The sequence below is a fragment of the Myxocyprinus asiaticus genome, chromosome 31, assembly GCF_019703515.2.
Source record: "Myxocyprinus asiaticus isolate MX2 ecotype Aquarium Trade chromosome 31, UBuf_Myxa_2, whole genome shotgun sequence".
In the NCBI taxonomy this organism is placed as follows: domain Eukaryota; kingdom Metazoa; phylum Chordata; class Actinopteri; order Cypriniformes; family Catostomidae; genus Myxocyprinus; species Myxocyprinus asiaticus.
The window spans coordinates 261,815-282,964 of record NC_059374.1 but is presented as its reverse complement, the minus strand read 5'-3'; the positions used below and the strand labels follow the sequence as shown (position 1 = coordinate 282,964).

The 21,150-nt window shown below is 41.7% G+C and overlaps 2 protein-coding genes across 2 annotated transcripts; one reads left to right on the top strand and one right to left on the bottom strand.

Moving 5' to 3' along the window:
• The first annotated feature begins 415 nt into the window (after positions 1 to 415).
• srprb (SRP receptor subunit beta) lies at positions 416 to 21,058 on the top strand. The gene is made up of 7 exons (XM_051665231.1): positions 416 to 670; positions 768 to 862; positions 939 to 1,016; positions 1,102 to 1,184; positions 7,885 to 8,021; positions 20,357 to 20,411; positions 20,564 to 21,058. The coding sequence occupies exons 1-7, from the start codon at positions 529 to 531 to the stop codon at positions 20,772 to 20,774; spliced, it is 801 nt and encodes a 266-aa protein (XP_051521191.1). The 5' UTR covers positions 416 to 528; the 3' UTR covers positions 20,775 to 21,058.
• LOC127421953 (filaggrin-2-like) lies at positions 1,191 to 4,134 on the bottom strand. The gene is made up of 2 exons (XM_051665208.1): positions 1,579 to 4,134; positions 1,191 to 1,330 (listed from the first exon to the last, which is right to left on the bottom strand). The coding sequence occupies exon 1, from the start codon at positions 2,813 to 2,815 to the stop codon at positions 1,634 to 1,636; it is 1,182 nt and encodes a 393-aa protein (XP_051521168.1). The 5' UTR covers positions 2,816 to 4,134; the 3' UTR covers positions 1,191 to 1,330; positions 1,579 to 1,633.
• Positions 21,059 to 21,150: the final 92 nt, after the last annotated feature.

Here is a 21,150-nt window from a genome sequence, read left to right as displayed (position 1 = left end):
AACTCAAATAAAAATAAAAATTGGCATTCAGTAATCACCAACGACTAAACATAAACAGCGCTGAGAAAAAGAACAGACATCACGCGACAGCGCCGTCTGCATGCTCTTTATCAGCGGTCATGACAACATTTTATATCTGAATAATGACACGGACAAATTGTAATATAAATATTGATTTGAAATTCACAGTAAATAATTGAAATACGATAATTGCTATTTAGGGTCATCGTAACTGACCAATTAGAGAACGTCTGGCTTATGAATATTAATTAAAACGTGTGATTGAACCCTTTAGGAAGACGGCTGTGATCTTATTCTTATGAATATTCATGAGATTCCGCTGGCATGCTGCACACTAATCCCAGTAGGTGGCGGAATATGCACCAAAAGCTGGTTTGCCAACCGCCATTAAACGTCAAAGAAGAAGAAGAAGAAGAAGAAGAAGAAAGAAGAAGATTCCTCTGTCCGCTGAAGTACACGTGTCATCCGCTTCCGCCGTCAATCATCTGAGTTCACTTCTGGGGAAACATGGAGGAGAAGGTTCATTTAGATCTGGAGGATTTCTCCTCAGAGCCGTTTGTGGAGAGTTTCATTAAAGAAATACAGAATCAAGAGGCTGTTTTTCTCATCGGGATATTAGTGGCTTTAGCGGTTGTGATACTCACTATCGGTAAGAAGAAACAGCAGCTTTATAGTCATGTAGTCGCGATGAACACACATGTCAGGAAACATTCATTATATATTTATGATGTATGTTGTGTGTTCAGTGTTGTTTGGTCATCTGTGGGGCTCCAGTAAAGCGAGGAATGTCGTGCTGTTGTTGGGACTCTGTGACTCCGGGAAAACTCTGCTCTTCACTCGAGTCAGTTTAATTAAAAACATCATCAAACATCATCAAACATGTCTTGAATTATTAATGATTCGCTGTGTCTCTTCAGTTATTATTAGGGAAGTTTGTAAGAACACAGACGTCCATCACAGACAGCAGCGCAACATACAAAAGCAAGAATGACAGAGTGAGTCATTTAATAACATCTGTTATAACTGTACGCGATGACGTCATCAGACTGTTTATAAAGTGATGGTGGTGTGTTTGTGCAGGGCAGCAGCTGGACTCTTATTGATGTTCCCGGTCATGAAAGTTTAAGAGTTCAGATTGTGGAGAAATACAAGACTGTGACACGGTGAGTGATGAACGAGTGACAATGAACTGAAATGTACATGTGACTGATTGGGTGTGTTTGTGTGTTGTGTATAAGTGAATGATTGTGTGTATTGTGTACAAGTGAATGATTGTGTGTGTTGTGTACAAGTGAATGATTGTGTGTGTGTTAGTGCTGTAGTGTACATGTGACTGATTGTGTGTGTTTGTGTGTTGTGTACAAGTGAATGATTGTGTGTGTGTTAGTGCTGTAGTGTACATGTGACTGATTGTGTGTGTTTGTGTGTTGTGTACAAGTGAATGATTGTGTGTGTGTTGTGTACAAGTGAATGATTGTGTGTGTGTTAGTGCTGTAGTGTACATGTGACTGATTGTGTGTGTTTGTGTGTTGTGTACAAGTGAATGATTGTGTGTGTTGTGTACAAGTGAATGATTGTGTGTGTTGTGTACAAGTGAATGATTGTGTGTGTGTTAGTGCTGTAGTGTACATGTGACTGATTGTGTGTGTTTGTGTGTTGTGTACAAGTGAATGATTGTGTGTGTTGTGTACAAGTGAATGATTATGTGTGTTGTGTACAAGTGAATGATTGTGTGTGTGTTAGTGCTGTAGTGTACATCTGACTGTGTGTGTGGTGTGTCGGTGCTGTTGTGTACATGTGACTGACTGTGTGCGTGTGTGTCTGCTGTTGTGTACATCTGACTGTGTGCGTGTTGTGTCGGTGCTGTTGTGTACATCTGACTGTGTGTGTGTTGTGTCGGTGCTGTTGTGTACATGTGACTAATTGTGTGTTTTGTCAGTGCTGTTGTGTACATGTGACTAATTGTGTGTGTTGTGTCAGTGCTGTTGTGTACATGCGACTGATTGTGTGTGTTGTGTGACAGTGCTGTTGTGTACATGCGACTGATTGTGTGTGTTGTGTAACAGTGCTGTTGTGTACATGTAACTGATTGTGTGTGTTTGTGTGTTGTGTACATGTTACTGATTGTGTGTTGTGTACATGTGACTGATTGTGTTGTGTACATGTGACTGTGTGTGTTGTGTACAAGTGAATGATTGTGTGTGTTGTGTACAAGTGAATGATTGTGTGTGTTGTGTACAAGTGAATGATTGTGTGTGTTGTGTACAAGTGAATGATTGTGTGTGTGTTGTGTACAAGTGAATGATTGTGTGTGTGTTAGTGCTGTAGTGTACATGTGACTGATTGTGTGTTGTGTACATGTGACTGATTGTGTTGTGTACAAGTGAATGATTGTGTGTGTTGTGTACAAGTGAATGATTGTGTGTGTTGTGTACAAGTGAATGATTGTGTGTGTGTTGTGTACAAGTGAATGATTGTGTGTGTGTTGTGTACAAGTGAATGATTGTGTGTGTGTTGTGTACAAGTGAATGATTGTGTGTGTGTTGTGTACAAGTGAATGATGTGTGTGGTGTGTTAGTGCTGTAGTGTACATCTGACTGTGTGTGCGTTGTGTCGGTGCTGTTGTGTACATGTGACTAATTGTGTGCGTTGTGTCAGTGCTGTTGTGTACATGTGACTGATTGTGTGCGTGTGTCTGTGCTGTTGTGTACATGCGACTGATTGTGTGTTGTGTGACAGTGCTGTTGTGTACATGCGACTGATTGTGTGTGTTTGTCACTGCTGTTGTGTACATGTGACTGATTTTGGGTGTATGTGTGTGTCTGCTGTTGTGTACATGTGACTGTTTGTGTGTGTTGTGTGTCAGTGCTGTTGTGTACGTGTGACTGATTGTGTGTTTTGTGACAATGCTGTTGTGTACATGTAACTGATTGTGTGTGTTGTGTGTCAGTGCTGTTGTGTACGTGTGACTGATTGTGTGTTGTGTGTCAGTGCTGTTGTGTACGTGTGACTGACTGTGTGTGTTGTGTGTCAGTGCTGTTGTGTACGTGTGACTGACTGTGTGTGTTGTGTACGTGTGACTGACTGTGTCTCATTGCTGTTGTGCACATGTGACTGTGTGTTGTGTGTCAGTGCTGTTGTGTACATGTGACTGTGGTGTTGTGTGTCAGTGCTGTTGTGTACATGTGACTGTGGTGTTGTGTGTCGGTGCTGTTGTGTACATGTGACTAATTGTGTGTGTTGTGTGTCAGTGCTGTTGTGTACATGCGACTGATTGTGTGTCAGTGCTGTTGTGTACATGCGACTGATTGTGTGTGTTTGTGTGTCAGTGTTGTTGTGTACATGCGACTGATTGGGTTTGTGTGTTGTGTGTCAGTGCTGTTGTGTACATGCGACTGTTTGTGTGTGTTGTGTGTCAGTGCTGTTGTGTACATGTGACTGATTGTGTGTGTTGTGTCGGTGCTGTTGTGTACATGTGACTGATTGTGTGTGTTTGTGTCAGTGCTGTTGTGTACATGCAACTGATTGTGTGTGTTTGTGTGTTGTCACTGCTGTTGTGTACATGCGACTGTGTGTGTGTGTGTGTCAGTGCTGCTGTGTACATGCGACTGATTGTGTGTCAGTGCTGTTGTGTACATGTGACTGATTGTGTGTTGTGTGTCAGTGCTGTTGTGTACATGTGACTGATTGTGTGTTGTGTGTCAGTGCTGTTGTGTACATGTGACTGATTGTGTGTTGTGTGTCAGTGCTGTTGTGTACATGTGACTGATTGTGGTGTTGTGTGTCAGTGCTGTTGTGTACGTGTGACTGACTGTGTGTGTTGTGTCTCATTGCTGTTGTGCACATGTGACTAATTGTGTCTCATTGCTGTTGTGCACATGTGACTAATTGTGTCTCATTGCTGTTGTGCACATGTGACTGTGTGTTGTGTGTCAGTGCTGTTGTGTACATGTGACTGATTGTGGTGTTGTGTGTCGGTGCTGTTGTGTACATGCGACTGATTGTGTGTGTTTGTGTGTCAGTGCTGTTGTGTACATGCGACTGATTGTGTGTCAGTGCTGTTGTGTACATGCGACTGATTGTGTGTCAGTGCTGTTGTGTACATGCGACTGATTGGGTTTGTGTGTTGTGTGTCAGTGCTGTTGTGTACATGCGACTGTTTGTGTGTGTTGTGTGTCAGTGCTGTTGTGGACTGACACAACACACAGTCAGTCACATGTAAACAACAGCAGACACACATACACCCAAAATCAGTCATATGTACACAACAGCACTGACACACAACACACACAATCAGTCACATGTACACAACAGCACTGACACACAACACACACAATCAGTCACATGTACACAACAGCACTGACACAACACACAAACACAATCAGTCACATGTACACAACAGCACTGACACAACACACAAACACAATCAGTCACATGTACACAACAGCACTGACACAACACACAAACACAATCAGTCACATGAACACAACAGCACTGACACAACACACAAACACAATCAGTCACATGTACACAACAGCACTGACAACACACACAGTCAGTCACATGTACACAACAGCACACAAACAGTCACATGTACACAACAGCACTGACACACAACACACACAATCAGTCACATGTACACAACAGCACTGACACACAACACACAATCAGTCACATGTACACAACAGCACTGACACAACTGACTGATTGTGTGTGTTGTGTCGGTGCTGTTGTGTACATGTGACTGTGTGTGTTGTCAGTGCTGTTGTGTACATGCGACTGTTTGTGTGTGTTGTGTGTCAGTGCTGTTGTGTACATGTGACTGTGTGTGTGTTGTGTCAGTGCTGTTGTGTACATGTGACTGATTGTGTGTGTTGTGTCGGTGCTGTTGTGTACATGTGACTGTGTGTGTTGTCAGTGCTGTTGTGTACATGTGACTGATTGTGTATGTTTGTGTGTCAGTGCTGTTGTGTAGATGTGACTGATTGTGTGTGTTGTGTCGGTGCTGTTGTGTACATGTGACTGATTGTGTGTGTTTGTGTCAGTGCTGTTGTGTACATGCAACTGATTGTGTGTGTTTGTGTGTTGTCACTGCTGTTGTGTACATGCGACTGTGTGTGTATGTGTGTGTCAGTGCTGCTGTGTACATGCGACTGATTGTGTGTCAGTGCTGTTGTGTACATGTGACTGTTTGTGTGCTGTTGTGTACATGTGACTGATTGTGTTTGTGTGTTGTGTCAGTGCTGTTGTGTACATGTGACTGATTGTGTGTTGTGTGTCAGTGCTGTTGTGTACATGTGACTGATTGTGTGTGTTGTGTGTCAGTGCTGTTGTGTACATGCGACTGATTGTGTGTCAGTGCTGTTGTGTACATGCGACTGATTGTGTGTCAGTGCTGTTGTGTACATGTGACTGACTGTGTGTGTTGTCAGTGCTGTTGTGTACATGTGACTGATTGTGTTTGTGTGTTGTGTGTCAGTGCTGTTGTGTTCATGTGACTGATTGTGTTTGTGTGTTGTGTCAGTGCTGTTGTGTACATGTGACTGATTGTGTTTGTGTGTTGTGTCAGTGCTGTTGTGTACATGTGACTGATTGTGTGTTGTGTCAGTGCTGTTGTGTACATGTGACTGATTGTGTGTGTTGTGTGTCAGTGCTGTTGTGTACATGTGACTGATTGTGTGTGTTGTGTGTCAGTGCTGTTGTGTACATATGACTGATTTTGGGTGTATGTGTGTCTGCTGTTGTTTACATGTGACTGACTGTGTGTGTTGTGTCAGTCGCATGTACACAACAGCACTGACACACAACACACACAATCAGTCACACGTACACAACAGCACTGATTGTGTGTGTTGTGTGTCAGTGCTGTTGTGTACATGCGACTGATTGTGTTTGTGTGTTGTCAGTGCTGTTGTGTACATGCAACTGACTGTGTGTGTTTGTGTGTCAGTGCTGTTGTGTACATGTGACTGATTTAGTGTGTTTGTGTGTTGTCAGTGCTGTTGTGTACATGTGACTGATTGTGTTTGTGTGTTGTGTCAGTGCTGTTGTGTACATGCGACTGATTGTGTGTGTGTGTTGTGTCAGTGCTGTTGTGTTCATGTGACTGATTGTGTTGTGTCAGTGCTGTTGTGTACATGTGACTGTGTGTGTGTTGTCAGTGCTGTTGTGTACATGTGACTGATTGTGTGTGTTTGTGTGTTGTGTCAGTGCTGTTGTGTACATGTGACTGATTGTGTGTGTCAGTGCTGTTGTGTACATGTAACTGATTGTGTGTGTTTGTGTGTTGTTTCAGTGCTGTTGTGTACATGTGACTGATTGTGTGTGTTGTGTCAGTGCTGTTGTGTACATGTGACTGATTGTGTTTGTGTGTTGTCACTGCTGTTGTGTACATGTGACTGTGTGTGTTTGTGTGTTGTGTCAGTGCTGTTGTGTACATGTGACTGATTGTGTGTGTTTGTGTGTTGTGTCAGTGCTGTTGTGTACATGTGACTGATTGTGTGTGTCAGTGCTGTTGTGTACATGTGACTGATTGTGTGTGTTTGTGTGTTGTGTCAGTGCTGTTGTGTACATGTGACTGATTGTGTGTGTCAGTGCTGTTGTGTACATGTGACTGATTGTGTGTTTGTGTGTTGTGTCAGTGCTGTTGTGTACATGTGACTGATTGTGTGTGTTTGTGTGTTGTGTCAGTGCTGTTGTGTACATGTGACTGATTGTGTGTGTTTGTGTGTTGTGTCAGTGCTGTTGTGTACATGTGACTGATTGTGTGTGTTTGTGTGTTGTGTCAGTGCTGTTGTGTACATGTGACTGATTGTGTGTGTTTGTGTGTTGTGTCAGTGCTGTTGTGTACATGTGACTGATTGTGTGTGTTTGTGTGTTGTGTCAGTGCTGTTGTGTACATGTGACTGATTGTGTGTGTTTGTGTGTTGTGTCAGTGCTGTTGTGTACATGTGACTGATTGTGTGTGTTTGTGTGTTGTGTCAGTGCTGTTGTGTACATGTGACTGATTGTGTGTGTTGTGTCAGTGCTGTTGTGTACATGTGACTGATTGTGTGTGTTGTGTCAGTGCTGTTGTGTACATGTGACTGATTGTGTGTGTTGTGTCAGTGCTGTTGTGTACATGTGACTGATTGTGTGTGTTGTGTCAGTGCTGTTGTGTACATGTGACTGATGTGTGTGTGTTGTGTCAGTGCTGTTGTGTACATGTGACTGATTGTGTGTGTTGTGTCAGTGCTGTTGTGTACATGTGACTGATTGTGTGTGTTGTGTCAGTGCTGTTGTGTACATGTGACTGATTGTGTGTGTGTTGTGTCAGTGCTGTTGTGTACATGTGACTGATTGTGTGTGTTTGTGTGTTGTGTCAGTGCTGTTGTGTACATGTGACTGATTGTGTGTGTTGTGTCAGTGCTGTTGTGTACATGTGACTGATTGTGTGTGTTGTGTCAGTGCTGTTGTGTACATGTGACTGATTGTGTGTGTTGTGTCAGTGCTGTTGTGTACATGTGACTGATTGTGTGTGTTGTGTCAGTGCTGTTGTGTACATGTGACTGATTGTGTGTGTTGTGTCAGTGCTGTTGTGTACATGTGACTGATTGTGTGTGTTTGTGTGTTGTGTCAGTGCTGTTGTGTACATGTGACTGATTGTGTGTGTTTGTGTGTTGTGTCAGTGCTGTTGTGTACATGTGACTGATTGTGTGTGTTTGTGTGTTGTGTCAGTGCTGTTGTGTACATGTGACTGATTGTGTGTGTTTGTGTGTTGTGTCAGTGCTGTTGTGTACATGTGACTGATTGTGTGTGTTTGTGTGTTGTGTCAGTGCTGTTGTGTACATGTGACTGATTGTTTGTGTTTGTGTGTTGTGTCAGTGCTGTTGTGTTTGTGGTGGACAGCAGCATCTTTCAGAAGGACGTCAGAGATGTGGCCGAGTTCCTGTATTTCATCCTCACAGATGCTCTTCTGGCCAAAAATAATCCCACACTTCTGATCGCCTGCAACAAACAAGGTCATTATTTAATTTAATACACACTCATCCTGCTGTGAAATAAATATTCATGCACCAATGACAAAATCAGACGGACATGTCACGTCACGGTTTCTGATGTAGCTGTGAGTTTTAGGGGCATTGCAGGGGTCAAATGTCACGATGAATCACATTCTCCTTGATCCAAAATGCTCGATGTGCTGTTAAATAATACTGTAACTTTTATGACTGTTTTGGCACTCAGTTTTTCACAATTCCTGACATTTAATCGTAGAAAACATTCCCTGTCTTAGGTCAGTTAGGATCACTACTTTATTTTAAGAATGTGAAATGTCAGAATAATAGTAGACAGAATGATTTATTTCAGCTTTTATTTCTTTCATCACATTCCCAGTGGGTCAGAAGTTTACATACACTTTGTTAGTATTTGGTAGCATTGCCTTTAAATTGTTTAACTTGGGTCAAATGTTTTGGGTATCCTTCCACAAGCTTCTCACAATAAGTTGCTGGAATTTTGTCCCATTCCTCCAGACAGAACTGGTGTAACTGAGTCAGGTTTGTAGGCCTCCTTGCTCACACACACTTTTTCAGTTCTGCCCACAAGATGGACTTCTGTAAAAAGATGGACCAATGAAGCAGAGCTGGAACTACAAGTCTGTTTTGACTGCACTGATTGGAGTGTTTTTGAAGCTGGTTTTTCCAGGTAGGGAGTGAACTGCTTCCCCAAGTAGAGGAGTTTAAGTATCTTGGGATCTTGTTCACAAGTGAGGGAAAGTTGGAGCATGAGATCGACAGGCGGATCGGTGCAGTGTCTGCAGTATTGCAGTCGCTGTACCGGACTGTGGTGGTGAAGAAGGAGCTCAGCCTGAAGACAAAGCTCTCAATTTACCAGTCGGTGTACGTTCCAATCCTGAGCTATGGTCATGAGCTTTGGGTAGTGACTGAAATAATATTTTTGCGAATACAAGCGGCCGAAATGAGCTTTCTTCGTAAGGTGTCAGGGCTCACCATAAGAGATTGGGTGTGAAGCGCTGACATCCAAGAGGAGCTCGGCGTAGGACTGCTGCTCATCTGTGTTGAAAGGAGCCAGTTGAGGTGGGTCTGGCATCTGAATAGGTGCCTTCATGCGGTGGTGTTTTGGGCATGTCTAACTGGGAGGAGGGCCGGGGAAGACCCAGAACACGCTGGAGGGATTAAATCTCTCGGCTGGCCTGAAAACGCCTTGGGATCCCCCAGGATGAGCTGCCAGCCCGCCGAGAATCAACAGCCGTACTGCCCGCTGACAATCAACAGCTGTACCGCCCGCCAACAGAGTGAGGAAACGGCCTCCCGTCATCACCCGAGCCTCAAGGAACCAGTGTCAAAGTTAAAGGACGGAGGAAAACACATTCTACCTGTGTCCTCATGCGATTCAAGTAAGAGGTTTACGTCTGGGCAGAGATAGAATATTATAGTGTGTTATTCTTGTGTTTCAAGGTTTTTGCTTGTACAGTTTACGGACCGCCATGTCCGCTAATTATTAATACTCGATATTAATTATCACGAATTTGTTTTGCTGTATTGTGGTCCAACCAAATTGGATTGTTGTGCATTTTCGCCATCGCGGGTGAGACAGAAACTGAGTTCATCCATTAAAGAGTCAAATAACAAGGGACTTTTACGAGCCCCGCTCGTAAAACCGCGTCTCTGAGTGATGAACACGGCTGCTTTATCTCCAGCTATTGCGAAATCAGCTTTCGGGCTGTCACTTAATCTCTCTCTCTCTCTCTCTCTCACTAACCACACTGACACACACACACACACACCTTATGTGTTACAGGATTATTTTATTTCCATATCTAATCATATCACTGTTTAGTTTGTAGTTGTAAGTCGGAAGTTTATTGACTGTATTGTATTAATTATTAATTGATATTACTGCATAAATAAACTTTGTTTATATTACAAAGAGAAGTGTTTTGGTTTGTTTTGCATACGCCTGTGTCATGCTGACGGGATGTCAGTGCTCGGATTCAAACCTTCATTCATTGTTTTTTTCCCGAAAATCGATATTCTTCGGATGTCAATTTTCCTAAGAAAACAATCTAATATTGAGACTGTTTTAATATTCGGTTATTAGTCCCTGATTTCAGGGTGGTGCCCCGTCAATGTTAATCCTTATTAATATTATATTGATTTTTGATAATTGATAATTATCTTTGATTGAATTTGAATGATCAATACGCTAGTGTTAATTTTAATTAATGTTTCATCGACGTTAACAATTAACGATTATCTTTGATAATTGTTGATTTAAAGGATTAAAAAAAGCTTTATCAATGTTCTATTGATTTTAATAATTATCTTTGATAATTATTAATTATTGCTAATAACCAAACTTGCTCCTAAACGTAGCACACTACATTTACTGGAGTCCCATATGAGGTTTTAATGAGTTAGATCCAATTAATTAATTTATTAATAACTACAGAAATAATTATTAATTAGTTCTGATAGTAACACTGATCTAAACAACCAGTAAAGCCCTACAGTGGTTACTTGGGACCCACACTTACAAAACCATGCAATATGCTGGATGTTCTATATCCTTTTAATCTATAAACCTTTTTATAACTAAAACAATTGTGATATAGAAAGTGTCTTACAGAAATCATTATTCTTTCACAGACTCTTTATAAAAAAAATAAAAAAAAAACATTTAAAACATGCACACAAACATGCATTCTCAAACTGTAGAAGTAAAGGGAAAAAAAGGTTGATATTGATTAAAAACAGTTGCATCCATTTTGAACTGGAAAGCATCATATTTTGTAACCCCTTCAAACATGTACCATGACAACCATAGTTCTGCCAAAAAATACTACAGTTACTACAGGTATTGTTAATAAAAATAAAATTATAGAGTCGTGTGGTCCCATTAGGGGGTTGGACATGTGAATGGCGAGCTCTGCGCACTTTGCTAGTTTTTAATTCTTTTTGTGTCTTAAACCAGTGAGATTCGATATACCCTGCTACATAACTGTTCTATGAAGTCAACATGACAAAGAATTCAAAATCCTCAGGCTCTGGATATATTAAAAGACATTTAAGTACTCAAGCTGATACCCCAGACAGGGCCGCAGACCAGGGACTCGGTTTGGACGGTGCGGCGGGAGAAATTCAACAGCAACTGTTGAGCATGTCTGTAATGCTGGCGAAGGTCATGGCGGACTTGGAGGATCTTGCGGTAATACGTCGATTGGTCACTGCCATGGAGACGAAATTCTCTGAGGCGGTTACAAGAATCGGATCAATTATCTGAAGTCATCGGAGAGGGAATTAGCTGCTAATCCACTAGCGACCAAAGTAGATTTGCAGCGCGTTTGGGAAAAGCTGGAAGACCTTGAGAATCGTAATCGCCAAAACAATGTCCAAATTGTTGGAATTCCTGAGCATGAGGAAGGCCAAGATATGGTAAAATTCCTAGATGAGCTCTTCCTGAGTCTGCTCGACATAACAGGCCATAAAATGGAAATCGAGTGAGCTCTGAGATCCGCTGAGGGAGACAGGCCCCGATCAATTCTGGCCAAATTTCTGAGATCATCCGATAAAGATCTTGTGTTACACGAGGTGAGGAGTAAAGGAAGGCTTTCTTGGAAGAACCACAGCATTTTCTTGTTCCCAGACTTTGCAAATTCGACGAGAGAAACGTGATCGATTCAAGGAATGCAAGAAACTCTTACATCAATGGAAGGTCGCTTTTGCACTGATGTTTCTGGCCAAATTGAGAATAGATACTAAGGATGGCCGCAAAATATTTACGTGTCCCCAACAAGCGATGTCATGATGTGTTTCTCACGTTCCAAGTGAGCCCGACTCACTTCACTTGACTGTCAGAGGAAACTGGGCACCTGTTTTATTTCTTTTTGTGCTGGTTCCGCCTAGCGGCTGGAATTTGTTTTGTGGAAAAACACTCCCTCGGGACAGTTGTGGATAAATCTGCATGTTCCTTGTGTTTATGCCTCCTATTGGCTGGAGTTTGTTTTGTGGAGCATTTTTTGCAGGACATTGGAAGGATTAGGTTATCTGCTGCACTCATGAACAGCCGGCTCACTGAACATTTGTTTGACTGTCCGAGGAAACCGAATGGATTTGTGGAGGAACACACCTTTGGGACAGTTTTGTGAATGAATCTACATGTTCTTTGTGTTTATTCTGCCTATTGGCTGGAGTTTGTTTTATAGATTATTTTCTGTTATGTAGTTCTATCTCAAAATTTGTATAGAAACACCGGACTTGAGCAATCCAATGGCAAAGTTGTTGTGGGGACTCTCATAGAGGCGCATATGGACTGTTTGAGATTTGAGGGATGGACGCGCGGGATTAATGCGCACATTTGTCTTTTCTCTGTTTTTTTTTTTTTTTTTCTTTGTTTTTTTGGGGGGGGGAGTTCAGGGTTTGACTGTTGCACTAATGTTGGAATGTGGTCTTTTATAATTTTATTTTTGACTCCATCTATGTTTTCTCATATGTTAAAATGTCATGTTAATATGAGTGGGTTGTCTCCCTCCACGTGGAATGTGAAGGTTATTTATTTTCTTAAATGTAAGAAATATGATAATGTTTCTTCAAGAAATGCATCTTTCCCTGCAGGAAGCTGAAAGTTTGGGAAGATATGGGGTGGACGTGTTTTCTTTAGTGCTGGCTCAAGTAAGAGCAGGGGAGTCATTACATTGATAAGTAAACATCTACAATTCAAATGTCTCAAACAGATTAAAGATAAATTAGGAATGGTCATTATTGTTTTAGCTGAAATTCAGGGGCAAAGGTTGATTTTGGCTAATATTTATGCACCTAATGCTGTTGATCGGGGCTTTTTTATAGATCTTGAAGGGATGTTGCAAGCTGCTAGCACCCCTCATGATATAATATTGGGAGGAGACTTTAATCTATTGATGGACTCAGTCCTTGATCATAGTGAAGCAAAAGTGTGTAAGCCCCCTAAAGCAACAGTGACGCTTCACAGGATGTCTAAAAATCTTGGTCTTACAAATATTTGGAGACTTTTGAACCCATCTGGGAGGGACTATCAATTTTTTTTTCATCAGTCCATAAGATTTATTTTTGTTGATATCTAAGTCCCTCGTTTCATCTGGAAGCATCTTGGTGTTGCCACATATGGAGAAAATAAATCATACAGTTGGTGCTTTAATGTGTCCCTTTTGCAAAATCCTGATTTCCAACAAATGTTAAAGGCTGAAATCAATGTTTATATGGAGACAAACTGGTCCTCAGTATCCTCTGTGGGCGTGGCTTGGGAGGAACTTAAGGCGGTTATTATGGTTCGGATCATACAGTATGCCTCATTCATCAAAAAATCCAAAGCACGAGAACTTGTGGAATTGGAAGGGAACATTAAAAGTGCAGAGGCAAAGTGCAAATGTCATCTGATGGCCTCAGAGAATTGACCCGACTGAAATACAGATATAATACTATTTTGTCGTGGAAAGTGGAGTTTTGGTTATTCAGGGCAAGACGGTCATATTTTGAGTCGCGGGACAATGCAGGGAAGCTTTTGGCTAGATAAATAAAGCAGAGAGATTCTTTTTCTACAATTCCCTCAGTGAAATCTGCTGGTGGTGAAATATTTACCTCAGCCATTGATATTAATAATGCTTTTAAAGAATTCTATCTGCAAATCAAATCAAATCACTTTATTGTCACACAGCCATATACACAAGTGCAATGGTGTGTGAAATTCTTGGGTGCAGTTCTGATCAACATAGCAGTCATGACAGTGATGAGACAGTACCAATTTACAATAACGTCAAATTAACACAGCACAATTTAAACATCTGATATACACATAATTACACTCAACAATATACAAATAATAACATACACTGTACAGTATACAATACACACTATATAGATAAACATTATTCAATAAAAAAAATATATATAAAAAAGTATATATAGAATGTACAGTATTGTACTGTATTGACATTCAGGCTGTCGGTTGATAGTCAGTTGTTAAGAGAGAATATAATATCATTTATGACAGTCCGGTGTGAGAGATAAGAGTAAGGGTAATAAAGTGCAGTGCTGATGTATTTGATCGTGGGAGATCAAGAGTTCAGAAGTCTGATTGCTTGGGGAAAGAAGCTATCATGGAGTCGGCTGGTGCGGGTCCTGATGCTGCGATACCGCCTACCTGATGGTAGCAGTGAGAACAGCCCATGGCTTGGGTGGCTGGAGTCTCTGATCCTCCGAGCTTTTTTCACACACCGCCTTGTATATATTTCCTAGAGGGAGGGAAGCTCACCTCCGATGATGTGTCTGGCAGTTCGCACCACCCTTTGCAGTGCTTTGCGGTTGTGGGTGGTGCTATTGCCGTACCAGGTGGAGATGCAGCCAGTCAGGATGCTCTCTACAGTGCAGGTGTAGAACCGTGTGAGGATGTGGCAGTTCATTCCAAACTTCCTCAGCCGTCTCAGGAAGAAGAGGCGCTGATGAGCCTTCTTCACAACGACTTGCTCCATTGATGGTGATGGGACTGTGTTCTCTGTCTTTTCTCCTGAAGTCCACCACAAGCTCCTTTGTCTTACTGACATTGAGGGAGAGGTTGTGCTCCTGACACCAGTGTGTCAGAGTGTGCACCTCCTCCCTGTAGGCTGTTTCATCATTGTCAGTGATCAGACCTACCACCGTCGTGTCATCAGCAAATTTAATGATGGCATTGGAGCTATGTGTTGCCACACAGTCATGTGTGTACAAGGAATACAGTAGTGGGCTGAGAACACAGCCCTGCGGGGCTCCAGTGTTGAGGGTCAGTGATGAGGAGATGTTGCTGCCTATTCTAACCACCTGGCGTCTGCTTGACAGGAAGTCCAGGATCCAGCTTCACAGCGAGCTGTTTAAGCCCAGAGCCCAGAGTTTCTCATCTAGCTTGGAGGGCACTATGGTGTTGAATGCTGAGCTGTAGTCTACAAACAGCATTCTCACATAAGTGTTCTTTTTTTTCCAGGTGGGAGAGAGCAGTGTGTATTGTAGATGCAATGGCATCATCAGTGGAGCGGTTGTTGCGGTAAGCAAACTGCAGCGGGTCAAGAGAGAGAGGCAGCACAGAGCAGATGTAATCTCTGATTAGTCTCTCAAAGCATTTGCTGATGATGGGGGTCAGAGCAACAGGACGCCAGTCATTTAAGCAAGTTATTTTTGATTGTTTTGGAACAGGCACAATGGTGGATGTTTTAAAGCATGTGGGGACTACAGACAAAGAGAGGGAAAGGTTGAAAATGTCCGTAAAAACACCAGCCAGCTGGTTCGCGCACACTCTGATGACGTGGCCCGGAATGCTGTCTGGGCCCGCGGCTTTGCGGATATTCACCCGTCGGAAGGATCGGGTTACATCTGCTACAGAGACGGAGAGTGAACTAACCTCTGTAGCTTCAGCCGCGAGAGCTCTCTTCGCGAGGGCGGTGTTATTTCCTTTGAAACGAGCATAAAAAGTATTTAGCTCATCCGGGAGAGAGGCAGCGGTGTTCATGGCGGAGTTTTTATTCCCTTTAAAGTCCATGATGATGTTAATTCCCTGCCACATGCTTCTAGAGTTGGTGGTGTTAAACTGTCCTTCAATCTTGTTCCTGTACTGGCGTTTTGCAGTTCTTTTCGGAGGGAATAACTGGTTTGTTTATGCTCCTCCCATTCCCGGAATTAAAAGCGGAGATCTGCGCGAACATCGCTATTAATCCAAGGTTTCTGATTCGGATAGATCCGTATTGTTCTGGTCGGAACCACGTCCTCTACGCATGTTCTGATGAAACACATTATGCTATCAGCGTAAAGCTCGATGTCGTCATCAGAGGCGGACCAGGACATCTCCCAGTCCGTGTGATCAAAACAGTCTTGTAGCGTAGAATCTGATTGGTACGACCAGCACTGGATCGTTCTGAGGGTGGGTGCTTCCTGTTTCAATTTCTGCCTGTAAGTGGGCAGAAGCAGAATGGAAGAGTGGTCCGATTTGCCAAATGGTGGGCGGGGGAGGGATTTGTAGCCATCCTGGAAGGGAGAGTAGCTTTTGCGTTTCTGCGGCCGTGCTGCCCAGACAAAGGGCTCCGCTTGCGTGTTTGTAAACAGCGGGTCGGCATTGAGGAATGTGAAGTCCGGTTTACGGTGTGAAATTGCTGAACCAATGTCCAAAAGTGTTTGTCTGTCGTAGACAATAAGGCAGACAACATCCAAGACAAAAAACATAAGAATTGTGAACAAAACAAACAAAACACTACTATGTTGTGTCGGAGCTCGCAACGCAGCAGCCATACTCGGCGCCATCTTGATCTCTATAGTTACACGTCTTCATCTACTGATGAGGATATTAGAAACTTTGTGGAACCATTAGATCTCCCTAAACTGACGAATGAGCAAAAAAATTCTTCTGATTTTGAGATAAACTTGGAGGAGCTTGGCGAGGTAATTAAGGCCTACAGGCAAGGCTCCGGGGCCTGACGGCTTTGCTGCTGAATTTTTTAGATCCTATGCTACAGAACTAGCTCCACTTTTGTTAGAAGTTTATACAGAATCATTAAAGAATGGAAAGCTTCCGCCAACCATGACGCAAGCCCGGATTAGTCTGATCCTTAAAAAGGACAAAGATCCAAGCAAGTGTAAGAGTTATTGTCCAATTTCCCTGATCCAGCTAAACATTAAAATATTGTCAAAAATTCTGGCTAATCGATTGTTATGACATCTCTTATACACGTAGATCAGGTGGGGTTTATTCAGGGCCGCAACTCTTCTGATAACATCAGGCATCTCATCAATATCATGTGGTCAGTGGCGAATGATCAGACTCCGGTCGCTGCCATCTCACTTGATGCTGAAAAGGCATTTATTATGGTAGAATGGGATTACCTTTTTAAGATTTTGGAAATATACGGGTTCGGGAATACTTTTATTGGATGGATTAAGTTACTTTATAAACACCCTGTAGCGGCGGTACAAACAAATGGATTAATTTCAGATTATTTTACTCTGGATAGAGACACCTGGCAAGGTTGTCCTCTTTCCCCATTATTGTTCTGTCTTTGTCCTGGAACCATCAGCTAGCCATGATAAGGAGGGAAGATGATTTTCCAGGGGTGGTGGCGGGAGGTGTGGCGCATAAACTTCTGCTTTACGTAGATGATGTTTTATTATTTGTCTCTGACCCTACTAGATCTATGCCTTGCCACCAAAGAATTATTAATTCCTTTTCTAAGTTCTCAGGATACAGAGTTAATTGATCTAAATCTGAAGCTTTGTCTCTGACAGTGTACTGCCCAATAACGGCTTTCCAGCCGGACGCCTTCCAGTGGCCCAAACAGGGCATTAAGTATTTGGGCATTTTATTCTCAGCAAATTTGTCTGATTTAGTTAAGAGTTAATTTAGTAAAGTTTTCGAGCGATGTGGGCAGGTGGGCTTCATTACATTTATCTATGATTGGAAAGGTTAATGTCATTAAAATGAATTGTTTTCCAAAATTTAACTATCTGCTACAGTCTCTCCGTGTAGATATCCCCCTCTCTTATTTCAAGCAATTTGATGGCATAGCAAAATCCTTCGTTTGGAATGGAAAGTGTCCGATATTACATTTTAATAAGTTACATAGGCCGATTGACAAAGGTGGGCTAGGCCTACCCAAGATTTAGTTTTATTATTATGCATTCAGTCTCAGACATTTGGCTCAATGGTCGCTTCCACCTGAGAGAGCTCCTCCCTGGTTTTGTATTGAACAGGAAGTTCTTGCCCCATTTTGCCATTGCAAAGCCTTTCTATCAAACTAATCGGAGAAGTTAAGTCACATCCCGTTATCTCGCATTTGCTCACGGTATGGACAAAAGTGTCCAGAGTGTTTAATTCGGACATTTATTTTATGTTGCCTCAAGCATATGGCTGAACCCAAAATTATGTATTGATAAGTCCCCTTTCTGCTGGACAGAGTGGATTGTGATGGGCGTGCACCCCCCTAAAGCGGCAGATACTCTGGAAGCGGTGATTTACTGCTTTTGGAAAAGGTCATGAGGCATCAGTGTATTACTCGCTGTTAATTCAGAGTCTGGGGGTCGGAGCTCTAACTTCTATCAAGAGATTATGTGAGAAAGACTTAAACTTTGTATTGGAGGAGGGAGTGTGGGCTAGGATTCTAAAAAATGTCATGTCTGTATATAGAGATGCAAGGGTTCGCCTTATGCAATTCAAGATTTTACATGGGTTCTATTGGACCCCCTCTAGATTGGATAGGCTTGGTCTTAAAGTCACACCCACCTGCTGGTGATACCAATCGGAGGATGGAGACACAACCCATGTTTTTGGGGGTATGTTAAGATCCAAGGGTTTTGGTTGAGGGTTCAGAATTTTGTATGTGACGTCTTGGGCACTCGGGTTTCGTTTTGCCCCAGACTCTGTATTTTGGGAGATGGGGCGGTCATCAATGTGGGGAATAAATATTTGGAGATTTGGTCCTAAACAGTGATATGGTCACCAGACAGGTGATTTTGAGGGGTTGGAAGTCGGTTGGAGGGTGGTGGCTTTAGAAGAAGGGTCATATAGAAGACTGGGGAATTTGGATTTGTTTGTTGGGAAATGGGGTAGATACTTGGCGTTCTTGGAGGGTTCTCGGGGTGGAATAGTGGAGAGAGAGGGGTATTTTTTTTAATGAGTGTGAATTATTTTTTTTATTTATTGTTTTTTTTTTTTATTAGTTGTTTTGTTTTCTTTTGTATGTGCTCATGTATGACCACAGGGGAGTTTGTTGAGGGTCGGATGGGGATGGGGATGGGGAGGGGTTCTAGTGGGTGTTAAAAGTTGCTTCTTTGTATTTATGTTTTGCCTTCTGTATTTTAATAAAATGTTAATCATAAAAAAAATAAAAAAAGAAGACAAAAAGCACAATGCTGTTTGAAATGGTTTTAGATGGAGTATGGCATGTCACATCACAGGACAAGTCAACTTCCTTAAAGTGTTTAATGCTAACTAACCATATTACATACTGTAAAGATTGAATTTCAAACAGCCCCCGCTGGTTTTGGTTACACAGGCGAGAGGATGAATATATACTGTTGAAAGGCTTGTAGCCAATGAAAAGAGCATGGTTTAAGGGGGAAAAGTTCAGACATCCACTTCCCTTCTACATGGGGGTCTCCTTACATAAGCTATCCCATTACCTGCCAGCTATTAAAAGCTTTTCCCAGAGTGATAACAGAACTGGGTGAAAACTCGTAGAGATTATGACCTGATAACCTAACTTCAAAGACAGCAAATGGGACATTACAGACCTAAAGTCAGAAATGTATATTTGTGCATGATGTGGCGCTCATAAATTGGGCAGTAGGGAGTTTATCTTCCACTGAGATCTTGTATGCATGTGTTTGTCAGAGGTCACACCATGTGATCGGTGTCTATCTCTAAAATAAACAGAGTTTGGCTTAAAAAAAATCAAACAATAAATAATAATAATAAAAAAGATAAACAATAATAATAGTTTCCACAGAACAGATAAGATCTGTTAAGAATAAATGAGTGACACGCTGACCATTATACGTCATACTGAACTGATGTCTTTCTATTTATGAAGGACTGGACTATGAAAAAAACTGTATGATACACAACAGTACAGAGCGATTTCTTTTTTTTTTTTTTGTAAGCAACTTATATCACTTTGATAGAAAGTACTTGCATATCTTCACCAGTTCTTAATTATTTTTCTGACTGACTTGAACTTTTCGTCTTGTTCTGACAGAATTTTCGGCACTTTCTCTTGACCTGCGGGTGCCGGATGTCATCTTATTAAGAGCGACTCAAAACTTTGAAGTTGCCCACATGACACTTTGTTGGCGCTCCTCACCCTTTCACATAATTACATAAAAAGAAACTGATAAAAGATCGAATGCAATATCTTGTGATAATATATGCAGTATGAGAGCTTTATTAACAATCTTAGTGGGATGGTCATTTTTGACTGGGAACGCGAAAGGTGCTCGCACAAAACGAACACAAGGATTAAATAAGCATTATCTAAAATTATCACCACCTCCCCCCACCGCCGACTCAAAATTAATTGCATTAGTTGACTCATTTTGCCCCTGTATTTAGACGATATCACTACAACACCTAAGTGTGGGGTAAAAAACCTTTTTTATATTTCTTAATCAAATCAACCTTTTGTTATTAATTATTCTCACACAAATTATGTTGCTCCATCAATATTCAATGAAAAGCTATGTATTTTTTCAATCTCTGTACATTTTGTGACCAGAAAAAAAAATCCCATTTTCCTTTAGGTGTACCCTACTTTAAAGAGATTTCAGTTGCACTGAACATGTTTGTTTTCTTGCAGATATCACAATGGCAAAATCAGCTAAATTAATTCAGCAGCAGTTGGAGAAGGAACTGTGAGTAATTCACTTATTATTTCTGTCACAATTATAATAATGTTATTCATTATTAAAAACACTAAAAATAAACAAAGAAAAATGGACAACAGACCAGATAACTGACAAGGTAATGCACGTTGTGTTTAATTATGTGATGTTTGTTGTGACAGGAACACTCTGCGTCTGACACGCTCCGCTGCGCTCTCCGCTCAGGACGGGGCCGTGACAGGATCCGTGTATTTGGGGAAGAAGGGCAAAGACTTCGACTTCTCTCAGTTGCCCAATCGTGTGGAGTTTATTGAGTGCAGCGCTCGAGGAAGCAAAGCTGAAGATGGAGATGCAGATATTGATGCTCTGGAGAAATGTCTGGCCAAACTCTGAGGAACTTTAATGTAATTCATTCGCCTCATCACATGAAACCAATTGTTCATCTTCTCTTGGTTTTCTTCCTTATCATTGCAAGATACGGTATATTGTCCATTCAACCAAACTATACTGGCACTTCTTTTTGTATTTCCTTGCCCTAGTATTATCACTTAAATTCTGAATGTCATGATTAACTTTTTCTCAGGTCAACAATTTCCCCATTTCATTCATGTTGTTTGTTTTGCTACAGACAAGTGATGCTGTTATTGAAATTAAAATTAAAGTGGCTGATGAATCATTGTCTGTGTTATTAAAAGTAACTGTTAAAACGTTTAGAAATGTTGCTGTAGTTTTACTATGAACTTTGTCATGAATAACTTTTCTGGCGAGA